Here is a 27,089-nt window from a genome sequence, read left to right on the forward strand (position 1 = left end):
TGAGATTGTTTTGTTTTTGTTAAGCAAAGATATTAAGGCATATGGGACAAAGGCAGCTATATGGAGTTGAGTCACAGATCAGCCATGGCGGAACAGCCTTGAGGTGCTGAATGGTCTACTGCGGTTCCTATAATAAACATCAATTAACTCGTTAAAATAATTAAACCACTAATGGTTTAAATCCATTACAGATTGTATGTTTCATAGTTTTGTAAAAGCATTTTCAAATGGTGAATTACTATTGCTGATTAATCAGTGTAATCCATCAATTGACAGTTTAATTAATAGGTTTGATCTTACCTGTTGAGTAATTTCTGTGTATGTAGGATGTTGGATATGGACTGGCAAGGTGCCTGTGCCGTGAGGGATAGCGTTCACAGCTATGGTACCCATGGGCACTAGGCAGCGGTAAGGCAGCACAGTATTGATAACTCGGACTTGTTGGTGCACAAATAGCCTCAGCATTGGGAATCAACCAGCTGCTTACTGGTGAGAAGAAAAAAGAATAATTCCAGTAAAATCAGTGAAGATAATAGTTCAGAAATTATGTTCTTAATCGTTTTACATCAACTATTCTGCCTGCACTATACTTCCATTATGTAATCAAAAAATAACTTTTTAAAATTCTAAAGTATTGGTATTTATGTCTTTCTTAAATTTTAATATTTAGTTTGCAATAAAATGTGTGTTAGGATAAGAAGGTTGTTGATTTCAGCATTTGAAAGTAACACAATTTTGGAAAACAGACAAAAAATGTTGTAAAAATGAGAATGTGTTTTTGCAAAATGTCCTATTTAGACTTCTCATCTCAAAGCAGCTGCTATTAAACTGCGCAGTAAGCAATAAAATAAATTATAATTTTGGTTCAATCATCGTGATCTTATGTCTTCATAAGAAATTCAGTATTATAGGCTGAATTATAGAAAGAAAGGGAGTGCAGGTATTCATTTACAACAAAACTAAACCTGAAAGAAGTTCTCAATGTAATTATGGATGAAATCTGTCTGTTAACAATTTTCCTTTTATAGCATTGTTTTCTCGTTCTCTGGATGCTCTTTGGTCTTAACAATTTATCAAAGAAATTGCCAGAACTCAGGCAATGTTCTCAAATTTGACGCTGTCCCTGAGGTTTCGAATTTGAAAATATTATCTATGTTGGATGCTTTTTTTTTTGAAATGTAGAATTATGCAGTGCCTATGGATACCCAAAACAAAGCTTCATCCATAAATAATATGAATTATTCAGAATTTACCAGTGAAATAATTACATGCAGTATCCAGGTTGTGCAGTACATTTCTATGTCATATTGAGAACATACAGAGTTGAATGAAAATAATATAAATGTTGCATCTATTTCTTGCTACAGATAAGATTTTGGTGTATAAATAAGAGTCAGATTTTAAAATACCACCAGGGCAAAATAAATAATGGCTTGTTTTTAGAAATTAAAAAAAAGTCAAATCACCACCAATGCTCTAAACATGAAAGATACATAGGTACTGTATTTTAATCATTCCAGATTCAATTAACAACACCCAGTTCACTTCCTCCCTGCAATTCATCCAGAGAAACTATAAAACCATCTCCTTCATAGCTCCAATAATCTAGTCATTACTGAACTCAATGGTCATTATCGCACCAATGTTTTACATATTACCATGCCTATTCAAAATTTAATACTGTACTTACTTTGAGAATAACTTATGTGCTGACTTTCAGAGTCATCTGTGCAATCCTTATAACTGGCTCTGTAAGAGTTCAGATAAAGTTTTGGAATTATAGACCTTGGAAGAGCTTTGTGCCTAATTGTTCCATCATTCAGTTAAAACAATATATAAATCCTGGCTTTCTCCATGCCAAAACAAAGGGCCTCTGATCATATAACTGAACTTCACTTACTGCTATAGAGCAGGTTACCAGTATAAGCAGGTACCCTTAGTGTCTGACTGGATGCTCTCTTTCCTAAGTATGTAAGGCAGCACAGTATTGATAACTCGGACTTGTTGGTGCACAAATAGCCTCAGCATTGGGAATCAACCAGCTGCTTACTGGTGAGAAAGTTTTGTTTAAAGTTTTGTTTAAAAAACCCTTAATATGCATTATTATATACCTTTTTACAGTACCTTTGAAACCCATGACCATTTAGCAGGACAAGGGCAGAAGATGCATAGGAAGACCATAAGTTAAAAGGTGCCGATCAAACCACACAGCAGCTTGACTTGTAACTGTACTGTGTTTCTTCATGGTCGCTGGATCAAAATCCAGGAATTACCTTCCAAACAGCACTGTGGGTGTACTGACACCAACATGGAATGCAGTAGTTCAACAAGGCAATCTAACACCCATTTTGGGTGATTAGGAATGGCAAGAAAATAATAAATACACATCTTTGCAATGCAAGGCTGTTAGTTATCTCTTATTTGCCTAACATAGTTTTAAGCACTGTTGCAATTTGATCTGTACAAAATTTGTAAGATGCTAATTCCTGTGGGAGTTCCAACTTTTCAAGAATTACAGAAGGGAGATTAATTAATTCAGATTTTAAGATAGATAGGTATGAATATACCACAGGTGCTATGTACCATTCCTTCCTTCAATCAGAATGCATAATTATAGACCAAGGTTAACATACCTGTCCATCTCAGTTACTGTCACCTTAGTTATACTATCTAGTCCAGGCTGGTCAGCTTCAACAACAACAGTTAACTAGAACATTATGAAACATATCCTTAAATACCATTCCAACTCACATATTGGCCAAATTTCTGTTTCCCAATAGAAGTGCAAACTGGGTGATGAAATGCTGAATTTAGTTTTGTTTTTGATGGAAAAATAATTTTTCTGTGCCTTCTCCACCCGAAACCATTTTCATCTTGCCTTTTTTGTAGTTCAGGTAGGCCTTAAATCATACATACACCTCTTCTCAGGCCAGAGACCCTGTTATGAGACTATAGGAATTTCTTTTTGTTCTTACAGACTATACTATTTTCATGTGCTGGTGTGGGTTTTGTAATCCTGAAAAAAAAACACACACACTTCCTTGAGAGGAAAAACTTCCAATGGAAATGGGGAAGACAGTTGGGGGAAGTGAAGACTGCTGGGAGTCAGATGCATTTGGAAAGGTGTGTGCAAATGTTTCAACACATTTGAATGTCACTATTAAATGCTGCATTGTAAGGTTTTTAATGCAGTAATTCATCCTCAGGCTCTCTATTGCAAAGGTAAGTTGACCCGTAGATTAACCAGCAATATGTAATCATTGTCTCACATTCTGCTACTTTTCCCATTGTCAAAAGTGCCAAATCACAGAAAAAAAGTTAAAAAGAAAAATGTTCTGTCAGCATCTACTGTAATATTTTGTGCTGGACTTAAGTGGTATGATGGTTATGTTTGTTTAGTAAATTCCTACTTTTGAAAAAAAGCACTGTAGCCCTCATTGACTGACAGCCACTTTATTTTGAAATTAAAATTGAGCAGAATTTTATTCTGCTAGTTTTAGACAATGTAGTTGGAAGCTTCTGTTAAGACAGCTGTAGCCATTATGAATGCTTGGCTTTCAAAAGCTAGATAATGACTTTCAGCTTAGTAGGTCATCTATTGCTTTAAAAATGAATTGAACTTTAAAACAAAATTGCAATGACCGTAAAGCCTTGGCTATATTTTCTCAATTGATTTTAAACCGGATAGGAACTTATAAGATTACAATATATTTTGCAGTGGTGTATATTTTCTTTGGCTTTTCAATATCAATGATAGAGTGCTTGAATTACAGGTTGTAGAGTAGAATAGAGTAGCTTTTATTTGTCATTTCTACCATATACAACTGACACAGTAAAATCAAGACAGTGTTCCTCCAGGACCAAGGATGCTACATGGACAGCACAAACTACACACTCATACACAGCATAAAGTGCATCAGTATAAAACAAGCAAGTTACAGTGCAATAGAAGAATGATAAGTAAAAGACATTTTTCTATCAGCAATTTGAAGTTGTGCTAAAAATTTCAGATGGGAAAGAGTCCGATCACACTATATTAAGAAGCCTGATGGCTTGGGGGAAGAAACTGTTGCACAGTCTGGCTGTGAGAGACTAAATGCTCTGGTATCTTCTGTCAGATGGCAGGAGGGAGAAGAGTTTGAGTGAGGGGTGTCTGGATCTTTCACAATGATCAGCCCTTCAGATGCAGCATGTGGCATAAATGCGTGGAATGGAGGGAAGAGGGACCTCGATGATGTTCTCAGCTGTCCTCACTATCTGTTGTTGGGTCTTACAATCAGAGATGATGCAATTCCTGAACCAGGCAATGATGCAGCAGCTCAGGGTGCTCTCAATGAACCCTGTGTAGAATGTGGTGAGGATAAGGGAAGTGGGAGGTGGGCTTTCCTCAACCTGCACAGAGAGTAGAGATGCTGATGGGCTTTCTTGGCTATGGAGCTGGTGTTGAGGGCCCAGGTGAGATTCTCTGCCAGGTGTACGCCAAGAAATTTGGTGCTCTTCACGATGTCCATGGGGGAACCATCAATGTTCAGTGGAGAGTGGTCGCTCCGTGCCCTCCTGAAGTCAGCAACCATCTCTTTCATCTTGTCCATGTTCAGAGACAGGTTGTTGGCTCTGCACCAGCCTGTTAGCCACTGCACTTCCTTTCTATATGCTGACTCGTCACTCGTGCTGATGAGACCCACTACAGTCATATCATCAGCGAACTTGATGATGTGATTCAACCTGTGCATCGGTGCACAGTCATGTATCAGCAGGGTGAACAGAGTGGACTGAGCACACAGCCCTGGGGGGAACCCCATGCTCGGTGTGATGGTGTTGCAGATACTGTACTAGATTGTTACAGATTAATTCTTTCACCATGACTTTTAAATAATACCCATTGCTATTGCCATAACTCAATGTAGTGTGCTATGGTGAAAAACAATGCTGGATACATGGGAGTACCTGAAGGTGGCTTGATATTCTAATAGAGCATGGGGTGGCATGGAAGTGGGTGAAGGGCATGGAGGTAGTATGGGATGATCTGAGGGGACAATCCAACCAAGGGGGCAATGGTAACAAAGAGTGAGAGGTGAAGTAGAAGGGACCGATAGATAATATTGGGAGCTGGGATGCTGCATTAGAGGACTGAGGTGAGACTTTTAACAGGCCACCTCCATACTCACTCTTCATGCAATCCATTATGACCTGCAAACCCATCCCAGGCAAAATCACACCTGGATTAGGTATGTATGCATTTTAACAGGTATAAAAGTGCAGTCAGCTTTTGCTGAATCCAAACAAAAATCCTTCATCCCTCCTCTGAGGATGTTTATCCACTTTTCCACCCATTCTCAAAAGAAGGTAATGAATATTTTGAAAAAATGTAATTCTTTACTTTATTCTGAATGCAAACTAATGAAAAACACAACACTTTGTTCTGCTTGCATTTTATGATTTTCATACATTGAAACTAACTTGTATGATGCATAATCATGACCAAGAAAGCTGCTTCTGAGATCTTACAGAATAGAAATGGCTTTGTTGCTCAAGATGCAGGAATTGGTGCTATTCCAAACAGATGACAAGCCCTACACTCCTATATGATTCAGAGACTTGGATATCTGAAAGCACCTGCAACATATATGGCAGAGTCTACAGATCATGCATTGAACTTAGCATCCATCTCAGAATCCACCAAGCTAGAATGGAAGCTAGTTATTCTTGACCCTGAAGGACTGTATAGGAAGCCGAAGAAGAGAGTATCCACATTCTCCTCTGCCTCACGAATCCTTGGAGAGGCTGAATGAAATCAACAGATATGCAGTTCCTCTTCGAAGAAATAATCTAATCAGTGCTTTCTTCTGTTTGTACTTCCACTATGGGAGGTTTCTTTAGGATGCCCACGATCTACTTCGGGATCAGCCTCTGGAGCACTATGCAGGAGGTTGATGTGCAAAATCAAGCACCAGTTTAGAGTTCAATATCCTCATGATCCCATTCACAGTATTCAGTAAAAAGTATGACTTGAGCTCTCAATCTTGGACCCTCGTCTGCAGATGGCCGTGGAATTCCATATGCCCTAAGTGGATATATTATCATTGCCATGGAGATATCAGGTGTTGTACAAGATCAGAGTTGTTTGGAAGGCCTTTTACCTATTCAGTAATTTCCTCGCAAAGGCAGGTCCTGTGTTGTATCAATTGCTAAGCTATACACGTGGAGCTGATCCCACCAGCAGCTGCTTCCTGATTGATGCTGACACATTAGCCATTCTCTTTTCACTTTTACTGAGTGTTTCACCCACCGTCCCCTCATTAACCTCATTGACTAACAATGAATGAATGAATGACTCTGCACTAAGCAATGCATGTGATGTGGTATTCTGTGAACAGAACAACTTGTACCTTAGCATAGTACACCAGTATTACAAAACATACACATAATGGCAGAAATCAATTTTTTTTTGTTTCAGCAGCAGGAAGAGCAGGAATGTCGGCTCGGGGGCCAACAGGAAGGTTAATCGTTAATTTTAAAACTTACCTCATGAATAGGGGGAGCATACATGGGAGCAGGAGTGGACACAGGACTGCTGAGTATGTGAAGTAATATATTTGGGTGGTTGCGTTACCCAAAACAATATTTGGGCATTGGAATTTAGAATAGTGGGAATGAAGGTTAGGGCAATTGAATGTTCCTCCTGCAGAATGTGGGAGGTAAGCATCACCTCCAGTGTCCCTGCTAACTTCATCTGTGGTAGGTACATCTAACTCCAGCTTCTCAAAAACTGCATTAGGGAACTGGAGCTAGAACTGGATGAACTTCAGATCATTCAGGAGGTGGAGTTACAGGGAGGTAGTCACACCTCAGGTACAAGAAAAAGGCAGATGGGTTACAGTTAGGGGACGGAAAGGGAACTGGCAGGCAGTGCAGGGATCCCCTGTGGTCATTCCCCTCAACAAAAAGTAGACTGTTTTGAATTCTGTTGGGTGGGGATGACTTACCAGGGTAAACCATGGAGTACACATCTCTGGCACAGAGTCTGTCCCTGTTGCTCAGAAAGGATGGGGGAAAAGGAGCAGACCATTCGTCACTGGGGACTCCATAGCTAGGGGGACAGATAGGAAGTTCTGTGGGAACGAGAGAGACTCACAGTTGGTGTGTTGCCTCCCAGGTGTCAGGGTTCGTGATGTTTCTGATTGTGTTTTTGGGATTCTTGAGGGGATGGGAGCAGCCCCAAATCATGGTCCACATAGGTACTAACAACATAGGTAAGAAAAGGATCGTGATTTAAGGCAGAAATTCAGGGAGCTAGGGTGGAATCTTAGAGCTATAACAAACAGAGTTATTAGATCTGGTTCGTTTCCCTTGTCATGTGCTAGCGAAACGAGGAACAGGGAGAGAGAGGAGTTGAATACGTGGCTGCAGGGATGGTGCAGCAGGGAGGCTTTCAGATACCTGGATAATTGGGAGCTCATCCAAGGTTCGGTGGGACATCTAAAAACAGAATGGTCTACTCCTGAACCAGAGGAGTTCCAATATCCTGGGGGTGGGGAATGTTTGCTAATACTCTTCAGGAGGGTTCAAACTAATTCAGCAGGGGAATGAGACCTAAATTGTAGTTGCAGTGTCCAGGAGGTTGAGAGTGGTGAGGTCAAAAATAAGGTTTCAATGTTACAAGAGTGTACCGGCAAGCAGGAAATTGGTTTGATGTGTGTCTACTTCACCACCAGGAGCATCCGGAATAAGGTGGGTGAACTTGCAGCATGGGTTGTAGTTGGGACTTCGATGTTGTGGCCATTTCAGAAACATGGATAGAGCAGGGACAGGAATGGTTGTTGCAGGTTCCAGGATTTATATGTTTCAGTAAAAACAGATAAGATGGTAAAAAGGAGGGGTGGGGGTCATTGTTAGTCAGGGTTAGTATTACAGGTGGCAGAAAGGACTTTGAGGACTCATCTATTGAGGTAGTATGAGCTGAGGTTAGAAACAGGAAAGGAGAGGTTACCCTGTTGGGAGTTTTCTATAGGCTTCCGAATAGTTTCAGAGATTTAGAGGAAATGATAGCAAAGATGATTCTGAATAGGAGCGAGAGTGACAGGGTAGATTAAATTACTTACACAGTGTGGAACAGGTCCTTCAGCGCAACATGTCCACACCGACCCGCAACCCACCCAGACCCCTACATTTACCCCTGCACCTAACACTATGGGCAATTTAGCATGGTCAATTCACCTAACCTGCACATTTTTGGACTGTGGGAGGAAACCGGAGCACCCGGAGGAAACCCACGCAGACACGGGGAGAATGTACAAACTCCACAAGACAGTTGCCCAAGGGAGGAATTGAACCCGGGTTTCTGGCGCTGTGAGGCAGCAGTGCTAACCACTGTGCCACCGTGCCCTAGTTGTTATGGGGGTCTTTAACTTTCCAAATATTGACTGAAAATACAATAATTCGAGTACTTGAGATGGGTCAGCCTTTGTCAAATGTATACAGGAGGGTTTCCTGACACATTATGTAAACAGGCCAACAAGGGGCAAGGCCACATTGGATTTGGTACTGGGTAATGAACCTGGCCAGGTGTTACATTTCAAGGTAGGTGAGCACTTTGGCAATGGTGACCACAATTCAGTTATGTTTACTTTAGCAATGGAAAGGGATACGTATATACCGCAGGGCAAGAGTTATAACTGGGAGAAAGGAAATAGTGATGTGATTAAGGCAAGATTCAGGATGCATAGAATGGGGAAGGAAACTGCACAGGATGGGCACAATTGAAATGTGGAGCTTATTCAAGGAACAGTTACTGCGTGTCCTTGATAAGTATGTACCTGTCAGGCAGAGAATAAGTTGTCGAACAAGAGAGCCGTGGTTTACTAAGGAAGTTGAATCTCTTGTCAAGAGGAAGAAGGCAGTGTATATTAGGATGAGACATGAAGGCTCAGCTAGGGGGCTTGAGGAGTTATAATTTAGCCAGGACAGACCTAAAGAGAGATTAAGAAGAACCAAGAGGGGACATGAGAATTCGTTGGCAGATAGGATCAAGGAAATCCCTAAAGCTTTCCATAGGTTTATCAGGAAGAAAAGAATGGCTAGAGTAAGATTAGGGCCAATCAAGGATAGTAGTGGGAAGTTGTGCGGACTCTGAGGAGATAAATGAAGGGCTAAATGAATATTTTTCATCAGTATTCACACCGGAAAAAGACAATGTTGTCGAGGAGAATACGGAGATACAGGCTACTAGACTAGATGGAATTGAGTTCAGAAGGGGGAGGTGTTAGCAATCCTGGAAAGTATAAAAATAGATAAGTCCCCTGGGCCAAATGGGATTTATCCTATGATTCCCTGGGAATCCAGGGAGGAGATTGCAGAGCGTTTGGCTTTGGTCTTTATGTCATCATGGTCTACAGGAATAGTGCCAGAAGACTGGAGAATAGCAAATGTTGTCCCCTTGTTTAAAAAGGGGAGTAGAGAAAACCCTGGTAATTATAGACCTGTTAGCCTTACTTCAGTAGTGGGTAAAGTGTTGGAAAAGGTTATATGAGATAGGATTTATCATCATCTAAAAAGGAATAGTCAACACAGTTTTGTGAAGGGTAGGTCATGCCTTACAAACCTTACTGAGTTCTGAGATGACCAAACAGGTGGATGAGGGTAAAGCGGTTGAAGTGGTGTATATGGATTTTAGTAAAGTGATTGCTAAGGTTCCCCATGGTAGGTTATTGCACAAAATATGGAGGCATGGAATTGAGGGTGAATCAGTGGTTTATATCAAAAATTGGTTAGCTAAAAGACGACAGAGGGTGATGGTTGATGGAAAGTATTCATCCTGGAGTTCAGTTACTAGTGGTGTACTGCAAGGATCTGTTTTGGGGCCACTGTTGTTTGTCATTTTTATAAATTACCTGGATGAAGGCGTAGAAGGATGTGTTCATAAATTTGCGGATGACAATCAGGTTGGTGGAGTTTTGGATAGTACCGAAGGAGATGGAAATGTGTTGCTGGAAAAGCGCAGCAGGTCAGGCAGCATCTAGGGAACAGGAGAATCGACGTTTCAGGCATTAGCCCTTCTTCAGGAATGCCCGAAACGTCGATTCTCCTGTTCCCTAGATGCTGCCTGACCTGCTGCGCTTTTCCAGCAACACATTTCCATCTCTGATCTCCAGCATCTGCAGACCTCACTTTCTCCTCATAGTACCGAAGGATACAGAGGAACATAGATAAGCTGCAGAGCTGGGCTGAGAGGTGACAAATAGAGTTTAATGTCGAAAAGTGTGAGGTGATTCACTTTGGAAGGAGCAACAGGAATAAAGAGTACTGGGATAATGGGAAGATTTGTGATAGTATAGATGAACAGAGAGATCATAGCAGATAGGATCCATGTACATAGATCCCTGAAAGTTGCCAACTCAGGTTGATAGGCTTGTTAAGAAGACAAACAGGTGTGTTAGCTTTTATTGGTAGATTGATTGAGTTTCGGAGCCATGAGATCATGCTGCAGCTGCACAAACCTCTGGTACGGCTGCACTTGGAACTTTGCAAACAGTTCTGGTCACTGCATTATCGGAAGGATGTGGAAGCTTCGGAAAGGGTTCAGAGGAGATTTACTAGGATGTTGCCTGGTATGGAGGGAAGGTCTTATGAGGAAAGGTTGAGGGACTTGAGGCTGTTTTCGTTAGAGAGAAGGTTGAGAGGTGACTTCATTGAAACATATGAAATAATCAGATGTTTAGATAGGGTGTACAGTGAGAGCCTTTTTCCTTGGATGGTGATGGCTAGGACAAGGGGACATAGCTTTAAATTGAGGGGTGATAGGCAGATGTCAGAGGTAGTTTCTGCACTCAGTAGTAAGAGCATGGAATGCCCTGCCTGCAACAGTATTAAACCTGACAACTTTAAGGGCATTTAAATGTTCATTGGATAGACATATGGATGAGAATGGAATCATGAAGGTTAGATGGGCTTCAGATTGGTTTCATAGGTTGGCGCAACATTAAGGGCCAAAGTGCCTATACTGCGCTGTAATGTTCTACATTCTATCTATTTCCAAAAGAAGTATAATGCCATTATGTGTTGTGTACATAGAACATAGAACATAGAACATAGAACAATACAGCACAGAACAGGCCCTTCGGCCCACGATGTTGTGCCGAACTTCTAACCTAGATTAAGTACCCATCCATGTACCTATCCAAATGCCGCTTAAAGGTCGCCAATGATTCCGACTCCACCACTCCCACGGGCAGCGCATTCCATGCCCCCACCACTCTCTGGGTAAAGAACCCACCCCTGACATCTCCCCTATACCTTCCACCCTTCACCTTAAATTTATGTCCCCTTGTAACACTCTGTTGTACCCGGGGAAAAAGTTTCTGACTGTCTACTCTATCTATTCCTCTGATCATCTTATAAACCTCTATCAAGTCACCCCTCATCCTTCGCCGTTCCAACGAGAAAAGGCCGAGAACTCTCAACCTATCCTCGTACGACTTCCTCTCCATTCCAGGCAACATCCTGGTAAATCTTCTCTGCACCCTCTCCAAAGCTTCCACATCTTTCCTAAAGTGAGGCGACCAGAACTGCACACAGTACTCCAACTGTGGCCTAACCAAAGTCCTGTACAGCTGCAACATCACTTCACGACTCTTGAATTCAATCCCTCTGCTAATGAACGATAAAACTCCATAGGCCTTCTTACAAACTCTATCCACCTGAGTGGCAACCTTCAAAGATCTATGTACATAGACCCCAAGATCCCTCTGTTCCTCCACCTGACTAAGAACCCTACCATTAACCCTGTATTCCGCATTCTTATTTGTTCTTCCAAAATGGACAACCTCACACTTGGCAGGGTTGAACTCCATCTGCCACTCCTCAGCCCAGCTCTGCATTATATCTAAGTCCCTCTGCAGCCGACAACAGCCCTCCTCACTGTCCACAACTCCACCTATCTTCGTATCATCTGCAAATTTACTGACCCACCCTTCGACTCCCTCATCTAAGTCATTAATAAAAATTACAAACAGCAGAGGACCCAGAACTGATCCCTGCGGAACTCCACTTGTAACTGGGCTCCAGGCTGAATATTTACCATCTACCACCACTCTCTGCCTTCGACCGGTTAGCCAGTTTTCTATCCAATTGGCCAAATTTCCCTCTATCCCATGCCTCCTGACTTTCCGCATAAGCCTACCATGGGGAACCTTATCAAATGCCTTACTAAAATCCATGTACACTACATCCACTGCTCTTCCCTCATCCACATGCTTGGTCACCTCCTCGAAGAATTCAATAAGACTTGTAAGGCAAGACCTACCCTTGACAAATCCGTGCTGGCTGTCCCTAATCAAGCAGTGTCTTTCCAGATACTCATAAATCCTATCCCTCAGTACCCTTTCCATTACTTTGCCTACCACAGAAGTAAGACTAACAGGCCTGTAATTCCCGGGGTTATCCCTATTCCCTTTTTTGAACAGGGGCACAACATTCGCTACTCTCCAGTCCCCTGGTACCACCCCCGTTGCCAGTGAAGACGAGAAGATCATTGCCAATGGTACTGCAATTTCCTCTCTTGCTTCCCACATAATCCTAGGATATATCCCGTCAGGCCCGGGGGACTTGTCTATCCTCAAGTTGTTCAAAATGTCCAACACATCTTCCTTTCTAACAGGTATCTCTTCTAGCTTACCAGTCCATTTCACACTCTCCTCTTCTACAATACGGTCCCTCTCGTTCGTAAATACTGAAGAGAAGTACTTGTTCAAGACCTCTCCTATCTCTTCCGACTCAATACACAGTCTCCCACTACTGTCCTTGATCGGACCTACCCTCGTTCTCGTCATTCTCAGGTTTCTCACATACGCATAAAATGCCTTGGGGTTATCCTTGATCCTATCCGCCAACGATTTTTCATGCCCTCTCTTAGCTCTCCTAATCCCTTTCTTCAGGTCCCTTCTGGCTATCCTGTATCCCTCCACTGCTCTGTCTGAATCCTGTTTCCTCAACCTTATGTAAGCCTCCTTCTTCCTCTTTACCAGACATTCAACCTCTCTCGTCAACCAAGGCTCCCTCACACGACCATTTCTTTCCTGCCTGATAGGTACATACATATCATGGACACGTCGTATCTGCTCTTTGAAAAAGTTCCACATTTCCACCACATCCTTCCCTGACAGCCTATGCTCCCAACGTATGCTCCTCAAATCCTGCCTTACAGCATCGTAATTTCCCTTCCCCCAATTATAAAATCTACCTTGTTGTGCGCACCTATCTCTCTCCATAACCAAGGTGAAAGTCACAGAATTGTGGTCACCATCACCAAAATGTTCACCCACTAACAAGCCCACCACTTGTAGTACACTGCTGTTGCACAAGATGTACCTCTGTTGCATTGTTAATTCAGTAAGACTATAAAAGAAAATGTTCAAGTAAAACCAAGAACTGCAGTTGCGAGTTCTACAATAAAAACAGAAATTGCTGGAGAAACTCAGCAGGTCCAGCAGCATCTGTGGAAAGAAAGCAGAGGCAACAGTTCAGGTTCAGTCAGTCATTCTCCCATGTCCTTACCCCAATCCCTACACACCAGGCCTTGTTATCACATGGTCTGCTATTACACACAGCTCATTGTTAGCCACTAATAGTCCCCAATATTAGCTATTCATCTTCCCAGGCTGACCGCTATCCATTCCTTTGTCTGTCAAAGTGTTCTTCTGTCTTTTTGGGCTCTATGTTCACCTATTGTTTACTCCTTAACCCCTTCCCCCACTGTATCTTTTGCATAAAAAACATCTTTTTCCTAACTATCATCAATTCTGAAGAAGGGTCACTGGACCTGAAACATTAATCTGGTTTCTCTCCACAGATGCTGCCAGACCTGCAGAGTTTTTCCAGAAATTTCTGTTTATGCTTCAGGTTCAGTCACCCTTCAGCAGAACTCCAGTAGTTTTAGAGTTTCAGGAGTTTTGATGAAAGGTCACTGAACCTAAAACATTAACTCTGCTGGTATCCAGCTAACCAGAATATGTACCAATCCTGCTGTATCTACCCACAGCTCAAAGAGGGGCAGTGAATCAGGATGAGCTCGTTTTCCTTGAAAAGGAGCCTATGAATAGTGTCATATACTACAAACTGAACTGTAAATCATCCAATCCAAGGTCGGTGGTTGCAAAGATGATCATTCAGTTTAAATTCCATGCTACAAGCTTATTTCAGTCTGCCTCAAAAACTGGTGTTTGAGCATGGCATCAGTGTGAGAGCCATGGAATTCTTTGGTCTCTAAGCATTGAATTATGAGAACAGAGGAAATGAAGTAGTTTTGTATTCACAGGAATACAGAAGGTAAAAAAGATGAGTGGATTGAACTTTTTTTTAGGCTTTCAAAAAGGTGTGTAGGTCGATGAAGAGACATTTTCCATTGGTAGGTGACTGTAGGATACGGGACATGGCCTTTAATTTTGAAATACACCATTGAATTAAGAGAGAAGCTTGAAAACTTGTCTCCATGTAGAAATGTGAAACGTTCTGAAAATTATAGATGTTGGTTCAATTAACAGTTGAAGTTCTGGTCTCCTTCCTAACAGAAAGATGTTGTGAAACTTGAAAGGGTTCAGAAAATATTTAGAAGATTGTTGCCAGGGATGGAGCTATAGGGAGAGGTTGAATAGGCTGGGGCTGTTTTCCCTGGAGCAGAGGCTGAGGGGTGACCTTATAAAGGTTTACAAAATTAAGAGGGGCATCGATAGGATAAATAGACAAAGTCTTTTCCTTGGGGTCAGGGAGTCCAGAATTAGAGGGCATGGGTTTAGGGTCAGAGGGGAAAGATATAAAAGGGACCTAAGGGGCAACTTTTTCACACAGAGGGCGGTGGGCGGCACAATGGTTAGCACTGCTGCCTCACAGCGCCGGAGACCCGGGTTCAGTTCCCGCCTCAGGCGACTAACTGTGTGGAGTTTGCACATTCTCCCCGTGTCTGCGTGGATTTCCTCCGGGTGCTCCGGTTTCCTCCCACAATCACAAAGATGTGCAGGTCAGGTGAATTGGCCATGCTAAATTGCAAGTAGTGTTAGGTAAGGGGTAAATGTAGGGGTATGGGTGGGTTGCGCTTCGGCGGGTCGGTGTGGACTTGTTGGGCCGAAGGGCATGTTTCCACACTCTAATGTAATCTAATCTAATCTAAAAGTGTATGGAATGAGCTGCCAGAGGAAGTGGTGGAGGCTGGTAAAATTGCAATATTTCAAAGGCATTTGGATGAGTATATGAATAGGAAGGGTTTGGAGGGATGTGGGCTGGGTACTGGCAGGTGGGACTAGATTGGACATCTGGTCAGCATGGACGGGTTGGACCGAAGGGTCTGTATCCATGCTGTACATCTCTATGACTCTAAGTTCACAGATATAGATACCTTACATGGCAAAGAATATTAAAGAATATGGATGGAGTTAGGCTATAGATCAGTTACAAACTCATTGAGTGGCAGAACAGGCTTGAGCTACTGAATGAACTGTTTATGTCCCTGTGTGAGATGAATGTCTATTGATTGTTTGCTGAGGGAAATGTGCTGACTCATGCTGAAGAGTATCAGGCTCGAAGTCAATTCTTTTATACTCACATTGCATAGGTATAAAACGGTGCAGTTTGTGAATTATCAAAAGGGCCCTCTGGTGCATAACAATAGGTTTGTATTCATCTAGGGAAAGAGAATGAATTGCTCGAATACACCAAGGCAACTGGATCTGCCTGTGCTTCCTCAGCTTCTTTCTCTTGTTTTCAGGTACTTTTCATTCAGAGAGCAAAACACCACATTAGCAATGAGTAGAGAATGAACAAGAAACAGAAACAAAAGGTTATTTACAAGGACGTTTGGTGTGCTCCAGCAACAAGTAGTTGAAGAGTAGTAATAGGCCATGATGAGCATATAACCAAAGCCTGCCCTCCTATTTTTCCCAAATTAATTTTGTACCATGTAGGGCCATTTGTCTGATAGAATGCTTCCCCTTCAAAACAAACTTGATGTGAGGTAAACCCAGGCTGTATAATCTGTGTATCACTCAGATTATCAACCGTCTTTTGAAAAAAAGAATGCAGTCAGATGCAATGCTTGACCCAACATGCATTAAACCATCAATTCTTTAGGCTCTCATCTTGAGAAGAATCTGCAGGAAGAAAAGGGAACAGATTTTTCAATTTTTTTGTGGACAGCAGCTTTAAAGTAAGCAAGGTCAAATGTTCTTAATGTTTGAAACAACCGATTATGAAATTAATATCCTATTGTTGGGATATTGAAATGGACTCTGATTATAGCAAAGGGAGGATACATGCTGGATTGCAGCAGGATGGCTAAAAATGACCTCTCCAGTTATGTAAACATGTCTATACTCATAATATCCCTTCAAGTCCAAGAACTGCTTTATTATTCCTGGTCAGCTGTGGTCCTGGTTCTCTCGATGATTTTAGGCACTGAGCTGTACAAACAAATAGATTTAATGATGTTAGGAAGTTGCACAATTGAAGGGAGACTTGTCTTCAGTCCTAAGCATTTCTCATAACTTTACAAAGCAATTTTGTAAGATGCCCCTTTTGTGATTAAACTCTCAAGAACTCTGTACATGTAATACTGGTCCCAAATGGCAACTTAATTTCTGAGGAACAAAGAATTGCTGATAAAAGGAACCAGCAATGTGTGCTAACTTGGCAGGTCATTTCCCTGACTGTACACTCACAGGTAGTTGTACTGGCACTATGTCTTGTCAAAAGGGAATAGCAATATATGCAAAGGTACATACATTTCAATAAAATGGCACACCACCACTTTCAAACCCAAATTGCTTTTGTCAGCAAATGCTGGCCATCCAGTGACATTCACATCCCATAGATGAATTTAAAAAATCACTTACCATGATACCTCTTCTAATACCAGTGAATGCCTTTTTACTTGCTCCCAATTGGATTTTTACAGTTTAATTTTTCTTTAAGTCAGGACTACAGTGTTGCCAGTTGTGGGGCTTATCGATTCTGTAATATTCTATAATCTATTGGCACATTACCAGTAAACCAAAACTGCAACCATTGTATATTGTTACACCCTGGTATTTTGTTATATTGCCCGTCAGTTAAGGAGATGTAAATAAATTTAGTATAATAGTGGCTTCCCACATATTATTTTTACTTTGCGCAATATACAGCAAAATATATTTTAAAATTATTGTAAACGTATCATTAGAAAGACAAGAGAGACATCAAGTAACAACCAATCCATAAAAAGTGTCATTGCATGATTTTACTGCTTACTGTTGACAAACCTTTCTTTGGCATCCAGGAATGCTTTTGCAAAAGGATTGTTCTTGATCTTCAGAGCTGTAACCTTAAGACAAAACACATAAAACCCAAAATGTAGATAGTGAATTATACAAAGAATTCTCAATATAAATCTTAAGGCAATTAACACTAAGGTACAGGCTACTTTTTTTCTCTGACAACCAATATACCTTTGAACATTTGTAAAGTGAGAAGATTTTCATTTGTATACAGTCCTCTGCCTTCTGGTCTACAGGATATTCATAAACTGTCACCTTCTAGCAGCTAATCCACACAAGCACTCTTCCTCCTAATCCCTCTTCAATTCATTGAATTATTGATGGAACTGTGAGGCAAAGTTTACTCAGTTCCCTTGACTTGCTGTTTATTAAGCGGAAGTGGGTACTGCAGATTAGAGTCAAGGTTAGTGTGGTGCTGGAAAAGCAGAGCAGGTCAGGCAGCAACCGAGAAGCAGGAAAATCGACATTTCAGGCAAAAACCCTTCATCTGTTTATTGTTCCTTCTGGCTACAGCTTCACTCTGCAATTAAGCTCTCTTCTGCAGGTCTTAAGACCAGAAAGTCTTGAGAAAATCTACAAAGTGTTCAAATGAGCTCTCAGTATGACTATAAGAGAAAGACTCTGTAAATGGGTACAGTTGGCCACATATGACAGTGTTGCAGCAACACAAATATTTAAATTCATAGGATTGTTACAGGGCAGAAGGAAGCTATTCAATCCAGCATGTCTGCACTGACTAAGTTAATATCTTAAACCTAGTGCTAATCTTCTGCATTTTACCCACAGTCCTACATTGTTTCTATTTTAATAATTATCTAGTGACCTCTTGAACACCTCACTCGAACCCACCCTCACCAGACTTCCAGCTGGTGCATCCCAAACTCTAGCTACTCATTGTCTGAGAATGTTTTTTCACTTTGTTGCAAATCACTTTAAAACTCTTCCCTTTGATCCTTGATCCATTTATGAATGCGAACTGTATCTCCCTATCTACTCTGTCTGGACTGTTCATGATTTTGAAAACTTCTATCAAATTTCTCCTTACTAAGGAAAACTGTCCTAGCTTCTCAAGTCTTTCCTTATAACCAATACATCTCAACCCCTTAACCATCCATAAATTTCTTCATCACTCTCTTCAGTCCAATTACATCTTTCCCATTGTGTGGCACCTATATCTGTATACAGTACTCCAAATGTGGCCTAACCAGTGTCTTTTGTAAGTTTATCATAATCTAACTCTATGCCTCTGTTAATGAAGTCAAGAATGATGCATGCTTTATTATCTGCTCTCTCCATTTGTTCTAATATACATATACAGCAAGCTGCTCTGCTCCTCAACATCCTTGAAAGTAATACCTTTCATTTCATAATGTCTCTCCACGTTCTTGTACCAAAGTAAATCACCTCACATTCTCCACACTGTGCTTCATTTGTCAAATATTCACCTTTCCACCAACTCAAATCTTTTTGGAGTTCTACTGATCCTCCTCACAACATACATTGCTATCAAGTTATGCCTTAGCCACAAACTTTGAAATTGTCACCTGCACATCAATGTCTAGATCATGGATATGTATCAGGCCAATCAAAAGTCCCAATACCGGCATCTCAGGAACTCCACTATCAAATTCAGCTGGCCCAAAAAGAAATCATTAATCATTATTCTGTTTCCTATCACTCAGTCAGTTTTGTATCTATGTTTCTACTGTTCGTTTTATCCCATGACCAATAATTTTTCTCACACATCTTGAAACACCTTCTGGCACTCCCTGTACACAGCATCAACATATTTGACCCAATCAACCCTTTCTGTTCGGTCTTCAAAAATATTCCAGCAAATCAGACTCAATTTTACCTCAACAAATCTATGCTGACACTTCTAAATCAACATTTTCCATGTGACTTAATTCTATCCCAAAAAGTGGTTTCTCGAGGTTTCCTGCTCACCAAAGATAAATTGACTGGGTGGCACAGGTGGGTGGCACAGTGGCTAACACTGTTGTCTCACAGCGCCAGAGACCCGGGTTCAATTCCCACCTCAGGCGACTGACTGTGTGGAGTTTGCACATTCTCCCAGTGTCTGCGTGGGTTTCCTCCCACAGTCCAAAGATGTGCAGGTTAGGTGGATTCACCATGCTAAATTGCCCGTAGTGTTAGGTGAAGGGGTAAATGTAGGGGTATGGGTGGGTTGTGCTTTGGCAGGTCGGTGTGGACTTGTTGGGCTGAAAGACCTGTTTCCACACTAAATAATCTAATCTAAGACTGGTCTGTAATTGCCAATCTGAAGTGCTGAGGAAGAGTCACTGGACCTGAAACATTAACTTGCTTTCTCTCCACAGATGCTGCCCGACCTGCTGAGTTTCTCCAGTAACTTCTGTTTTTGTTTCAGATTTCCAGCGTTTGCACTTCTTTGTTTTTGTTGACTTCTCTTGTATCGTTTTGGTGACTTAGCTTCTTCCTCTGTCACCATAGTCTGGACAACATCTGTCTTGTAAGGTAAAGACAGATGCAAAGTATTCATTTTACTATTTCAGCCATGCCACCTGCCTCCAAATGTAAATTCCTTCTTTCTTTTGAATCAGCTGAATCCCTCCTTTTCTTATTGATGTGCTCATGGAAGACTTTAGATTTCCCCTTATGTTAGTTGCCAGTGTTTTTCTCAGAATCTCTTTGTTTTTTGTACCTGCTTTTTCATTCTCCTTCTGATACTTTTTTAATCAGTTTGGTTTTCATCTGTCATAACCCACTTTTTCTTCTTTAACTTAATTTCTATCTCCTTTGTCATCCAGGGAACTCTGGATTTGTTTGTGCTAACTTTCCCTTCAGAGAGATATACCCTGACTGCACCCAAACCATTTCCTCTTTGAAGATAATCATTGTTCTATGACTGATTTTCCCGCCAGCCTTTAGCCCAAGTCTATTTGGCTTTGCTCCATTTTTGCACCATTGAAGTGATCTCTCCAACAGTTCATTTTCTTGCTCTGGATCAACCCATGTCATTTTACAACTTCATTTTTAATGTTATGAAATGAAGATCACTATCCCCTAAATGTTTCCCATTGTCATTTAATCAACTTAGCCCTCCTCATCTAAAGGACATAGTGGTGTCTCCTTTTTTGTTGAACTAGAAAAATACAGTTGGACACATTTAGACTTTATTACTTTCTCTCTTATGCTATTATCTATTTCAGTGCTTAGCTCTTTTTCTTAGCTGTCCACATGACTTTTTCACATCCTTCAACAACATCATTGCAAACATAGCAGCCTCACTTCTGCACTGATTGCTAATATTTATACCTCAATCCCAAATCAAAAAATCAAGGCAAAAAAAAAAATGAACCTCAAAACATACAGTTGGATTTTCTGAGGAGTAGTAATCTCAAAGATTATTTCTTTTCGCAACAAAAGAGCTCAGCATTTCTACCAGGGGATTCCAACTGGAGATCCTTCAAAAACGAGGTGGTATTTCCATTTCAACAGGTCCCTCATGTTGTAGAACAGACATGGGAGAGCAAACCACACCTCTTTATTCACAGAATCAGGTGGCGGTATTCTGAAATTTAAATTTCCAATGTCGCAGACAGACACTTTAATAACTGTTGTGAAATATTAAGTGCATAAGATATGTATATGGTTAGAGTGGCAGGTAAGTGAGGAAGGGGGAGGGGTGCCAGGTGAGTATGGTACCAAGTAGACAGAAGATAGGGTGCAAGTTGGTAAGGTGTAGCATGTCAATGGGTAGGGTGCCAGATGGGTAAACAACAGGGTGCAAGGTAACAAAAGGATGAAGTATGTGGTGAAGTGTGTAGGATTCCTTAGGGTGTCTGGGAGATATCACAACTGGAAGGAATAAGGGTAGGTGGTAGTGGCTCCCAGGTCTGTGGGAAAGTTGTCAGATCTCAGGTGTGCTGTGGTTGGTGGTAGAGTCCACCAGCAGGGGCAGGAAGGGATTTTGGATTCTAGTGTGGATGCAGAGTGGGTGTCAGATTTCAGCATAGAGCCATGTCAGATTTTGTGGAGTTTTAGGATTTGAGGGGAGTGTAGTTCAAGCAATAAGGCAAGTTGGGAGGTAAATTTAATAGTTATGCAAAAGTTAAACTAGATAAGTCTAAGTTTCCTTACTCTTCCAAATTCTGCGATTAAAATGCAAACTTTCACAAAGTTCCCAGTGAAAGGAAATTGCATAGCATAATTTCCAATTTCCTGGGCAAATCCTTTCGAGTCTATTACAATGGGAAGTCCACAGTATCCTCATGTGCAATTCCTATCTACAATTCAGAAACTATTATCTGACCATTGGAAAATCTGGGTCTATGCAGTTACAGCAGTAACATTCGGAATAAGGAAAACATCCGAGTTTCCTGTTGATCAGGTGGAAAGCAATTCGACGAAGAAGAAGGAAATATTAGCTAGCACAGACACTGCTGTGAAGATGGTATTATCTCTTAATAACCAGGATATGAGAGAACAGGCATTAGGCTCAATGTTATCATTGGCAAGCTCCACATCGAGAGCCTCAAACTGACAATTCATCCACATACTTTTTATGATCTAGATTCACTGCAATAGGGAATAAAAATAAGTGTAAATGCTTACTCAGCATTCTCTTCCTAAACCTTAAATGATCAGTAATGAATGAAGAGAAGTATCTACAATACCTCATGTAAAAACATCTAACCAACATAATTATGAGAAGATAAATGTAAACCAATATTGTAATGATGTCTGCACTGACCTCTTCATTCTGATATGCAGTCACTGCAATGAACTGGGTCTCTGGAAAAGAGTGATTTGAAACCATCCTGCGAGGACCACCTACACGCACTATATGAATTTGAGGCTTGTACTTATGCAGAGAATTTAGAATTACCTGTAAAAACATGGCAAAACATTTCTTGGTAAACCATAATTTTGTAACTAAATTGTGGTTGAACTACATTAATACACAATTGCACTAATGCTGCTACTCAGGATCACAGAATTGTTAGGGAACAGAAGGGAGGCTATTTGGCACATTGTGCCTGCAACACTTCTGTCACCTAGTACCAATCTCCTGCCTTTTCTTTATATCCCAGCACACCATTACTATCCAAATAATTATCAAATATCCTCTTGAATGTTTCAATTGAATTTGCCTCCAGCATATTTCCAAAAAGCTTGTGATTTCAAAACATGATGTGGAGGTGCCAGTGTTGGACAGAGGTGGACAAAGTGAAAAATCAAGATTAGAGTGATGCTGGAAAAGCACAGCAGGTCAGGCAGCTTCCGAGGAGCAGGAAAATCAATAGCGATTTTCCTGCTCCTCAGATGCTGCATAACCTGATGTGCTTTTCCAGCATCACTCTAATCTTGATTCTAATCTCCAGCATCTGCAGTCCTCACTTTCACAAAGTTAAAAATCACACAACACCAGGTTATAGTCCAACAGATTTATTTGGAAGCTTTAGCTTTTGGAGCGCTGCTGATGATGCGGACAGCTACTTAATGAAGGAGCAGCATATTGTGTTGTGTGATTTTTAACTTCAAATAAATATGTTGGACTATAACATAGTGTTGTCTGACTTCTGACGTTGTCCACCCCAGTCCAACACCGGCACCCCCACATCATAGTATATTTCCAGGCATTGCATTCCATACTTTAACCATTCACTGTGAAAAGGTTTGTTTTGTTTGCACATCACTTTGAAGTTCCACACAATCCCCCTTACGGTCTATAATTCCTCCAAGTTTCATGTCACCTGCAAACTTTGAAATTGTCCCCTGTACACCAAGATCCAGATCATCAGAAAAAGCAATATTGATGCCTGGAGAACTCCCTCCAAACCTTTCTCCAACCCAAATAAATTCTCTCTTTCCTATCACTCAGCTAATTTTGTATCCGTGTTGCTGCAGTCCTTTTTACACTATGACCTAAAACTATCCTCACAGGTCTGTTGCGTGGCACTGTATCAAAAGTCTACTGGAAATCCAGATATACCACATCAATTGTGCTAGCCTCATTGACTCTTTCTGGTTCCTCTTCAAAAAGCCCCAGTAAGTGAGCTAAATACAATTGCCCCATTCAAAATCCATGCTGATTCTTTCTAATCAACACGTTTTTTTTCCAAACGATCACTAGTTCTATCCTGAATAGCTGTTCCAGTAATTTCGCCACCACTGATGTTAAACTGACTAGTCTTTAATTGCTGGGATTATCCTTACAACCTTTCTTGAACAAGGCCATAATATTTGCAATTCTCCAATCTTCTGGTGCCTCCCCCAAGTCTAGGCAAGATTGAAAGATTATACTCAATGCCCCACAATTTCTACCCCACCTTTCTTCAAAATATTTAGATAAGTTTCAACTGGTCTTGTTAACTTTAAGTGCCAATAATATAGCCAACACTTCTTTATAATTAACTTTGAACACTTCTAGTGATAGAGTTTTCTCCTCTGTCACCATGGCATGGGCAGTATCCTCTTCTTTAATAAACACAGAATAAAGGATTCATTTAACACCTCAGCCATGCCCCTGCCTCTGTGTGTAACTTGCCTTTTTGGTCTCTCATCACTCTATTCCTCTTTCTAATCTCTTACTGTGTATATGCCAATAGACTTTTTTAAAAAAAGTTTCTCTTTGCTTCTCCAATTTTCTTTTCCACCTCCCCCTAAACCTTTGGTTTTCCAATTGATCATCAGTTGTACTTTTTGCCTTACACCTGTCATATGCACACATTTTCTCCCTAATATTAATTCTTATTCTTTTTTAATCCAGGGAACTCTGGATTTAGTTGTTGCACCTTTTCCATTTGAAAGAATATACCTTGACTCTACCTGAACTTTCTGACTCTTCTTCCAATCAAATGTGCTCAGCTCTCTTCTTGCCCCATTAAAGTTAGCTCACCACTAGCTGATTTTGCTTACTCAAATTATTGCATGTCATTTTCCAACACCATGCAGAACCTTATGATATAATTATCACTGCCTTCTGAATGTTCTCCCACTGACACTTCAAACTTAGAGTCATACAGATGTACAGCACGGAAACAGACCCTTCCGTCCAACCCGTCCATGCCGACCAGATATCCTAACCCAATCTAGTCCCACCTGCCAGCACCCAGCCCATATCCCTCCAAACCCTTTCTATTCACATATCCATCCAGATGCCTTTAAAATGTTGCAATTGTACCAGCCTCCACCACTTCCTCCAGCAGCTCATTCCATACACGTACCACCCTCTGCATGAAAAAGTTGCCTCTTAGGAGATCTCTTTTATATTTTTCCCCTCTCACCTTAAACCTATGCCCTTTAGTTCTGGATTCCCCCAACCCAGGGAAGAGACTTTGTCTAATAATCCAATTCATGCCCGGCATGATTTTATAAGGTCACCCCTCAGCCTCAGACGCTCCAGGGAAAACAGCCCCAGCCTATTCAGCCTCTCCCTATAGCTCAAATCCTCCAACCCTGGCAACATCCTTGTAAATCTTTTCTGAACCCGTTCAAGTTTCACTAACCTGAATAAGTCCTGCCCTGGTTGGCCTTAATAAAATAGTCTCCCATTTAAGTAAATAAAACTCCATCTACCGCACCATTGGCCCATCTGATCAAGGTCACATTATACTCAGAGGTAACCTTCTTCACTATCCACCAAACCACCTATTTTGGTGTCATTCAACCATTTAGATAAAATTAAACAAAAAGCAAATGAGTACACTGAAGTTAATAGCCAGAAATATTGTGCCAGTCAAGTTTGCTGGACAGTTAGGTCAGGTTAGTGGCAGGGTTGAAGGCAAGGAAAAGTTATAACTGGACAGATCCACCTTCATCAAAAAGCCTAAAAGAAACCCGAGCAATTGACGGATATTTACACTGTTATAAATCAGCAGCTGCAGGAAAAATATATGGGGAAAACATTAAATCCTCTATTTACCATTGAAAGATTTTAGTTAAAACCAGTGGTTTGGGCATTTGCAGAGCAGTTTTTTGAATAGACTGTCGAGTCCTGCACTGGAAAATAATTACAAGGAAACCACTAAATATGGGCAGCCAGTAACTCTTGCCTTGGTGAGCTACATCACCCAAAATAGAGCTTATCTTGCCCTGCAAAATGCCATTCTGTATCCTGATAATCTTCAATAATTTCATTCAAAAGTTTGCTTTGTACCTGACCATTTTAGACTACTGCTTGCTGCTGACAGTAGGGGGAAAAATCAAAAGGTGTTCCATTCCCTACTACTGACAACTCAATCTTAAGTGCAAAACAAAAACAATTAATAAAGACATTCCTAACAGATCTACGTGTGCAAGTAAAATAGAGAAAGCATAAAAGAGAGAAGATATTACTCATGATATTTTGAAATACTAAACATATTACATCACATTTAGCTAGAATACAAGTGCTACATCTTGGTTGTTACTTATTTTAAAAGAAAGAGACATCTCTGTAACATTGTTCCAGAACTGAAGTGATACAGATTTGTCCTCCAATAAATATGTTGCATAATGAGTTACTACGATTTGTCATCCTTTTTCTGCCTGTAAAAAATGCAGTTAATTTCATAATTACAAAACAACTCTAATTATGTAATTTTGCATAAAACATTTACTTTTGTTCAATGTCAATTTTAATAAAATCTGTGCCAAGGAAAACATAAATGACTGAACTCATTACAAACGTTTTTACATGAAATTGTACTCATTTGGATATCTCTTAATGCTTGCTGGACTGCATCAAGCAAAACCTCTTTTTCTGACTAAAACACGCTGTCCATTAAACTCAGAAAGTGCCAATTAGACCTGTTTATTCTTGTTTATGTTTGGTTTCCTTTCAAACAATGGTCTATATGAGTAGAGTAGGCTGAGAGGATTGGTATAATTACGTTAATGCACACTTGATATTTCACAATTGCCCTGTTTGTTACTGCAAATGAGATGGGAGGAGAAAGCTGTACCTGTCCACCAGTGTCGACTTTATTTGTTAACTTGACTTTACTGAAAGAGATTGGAGCTTTCATCCAGTGTGCCCCAAAGTTAGGGGAGTCAGGGTGGATGTAAACACAACTCTGTGTCAGGGGTTCTGGTTTGCCAGCTGGAATCCATTCACCATTCACGTATTTCCAACGATGACTGTCAGCAGCAACAAAGTCCAGTAGGAATGAATACATGGCATTTGGATCCAATCCAGATACACTTATTTTCAAAACTGGAAACATCCGCCTGAAAAAGTGAATGAGATGGAGGGAGAGAAAGTAAAATCAACCTTTCCTTTTGGGAAAGCACATAATGGTAATTGCGTTCAATAACAGAGAAAAGCATAATAACCTTTGCAAAAAAAAAAAGGCTTGGCTACCATTTACATCCAGAGACTAATTTTCCTATTAATCCAAACATGCAGATTGGCATCACAGTAAGTAAATAGATTAATACATGTTCAGCAGTTGATTCAAAAGTCATTGCAAAGTGCAAGCAGGATGAAGAGTAACAGGTTTGGAAAAGGAATAATTTTTGCATTTTTCTTCCAGGTAGCAATAATTTACGATTCACCTCCATAATAAATTTACCATTTAAAAAATGTAATATATATAATATATATATAAAATATGAAAAAAGCTACCATGATAATATTTCACTCCATGTTACTTGATGAACATATTCTCTATCCATTGTGGACATCAAATGCTATAAGTACATTAGTGTTAATGAAGCAGTTGCTAATGGTTACCCAAGCTCCGGAAATGGTTCCCAGTTGTGAGCAGGTGTGGCAAATAAACAGACTAATTCTATATTAATATTGTTCTTTTCCAGCTAGGAAGA

At 40.7% G+C, this 27,089-nt stretch overlaps 1 protein-coding gene across 1 annotated transcript in view; it reads right to left on the bottom strand.

Annotated features, from left to right (window-relative positions):
• LOC122555307 (T-box transcription factor TBX19-like) overlaps window positions 1–27,089 on the bottom strand; it is a 62,210-nt gene that overhangs the window by 13,570 nt on the left and 21,551 nt on the right. Inside the window, exons 2-6 of the mRNA XM_087992613.1 lie at window positions 26,228–26,492; window positions 22,033–22,167; window positions 17,283–17,344; window positions 1,691–1,749; window positions 301–486 (exon numbers count right to left, since the gene is read on the bottom strand). Of these exons, the coding sequence (XP_087848739.1) occupies window positions 301–486; window positions 1,691–1,749; window positions 17,283–17,344; window positions 22,033–22,167; window positions 26,228–26,492 (707 nt within the window). The remainder of the gene's footprint in view (window positions 1–300; window positions 487–1,690; window positions 1,750–17,282; window positions 17,345–22,032; window positions 22,168–26,227; window positions 26,493–27,089) is intronic.

Source organism: Chiloscyllium plagiosum, unplaced genomic scaffold (genome assembly GCF_037043375.1).
Source record: "Chiloscyllium plagiosum isolate Xiang-an unplaced genomic scaffold, Cpla_swu_hap1 HiC_scaffold_12, whole genome shotgun sequence".
Taxonomy (NCBI): Eukaryota; Metazoa; Chordata; class Chondrichthyes; order Orectolobiformes; family Hemiscylliidae; genus Chiloscyllium; species Chiloscyllium plagiosum.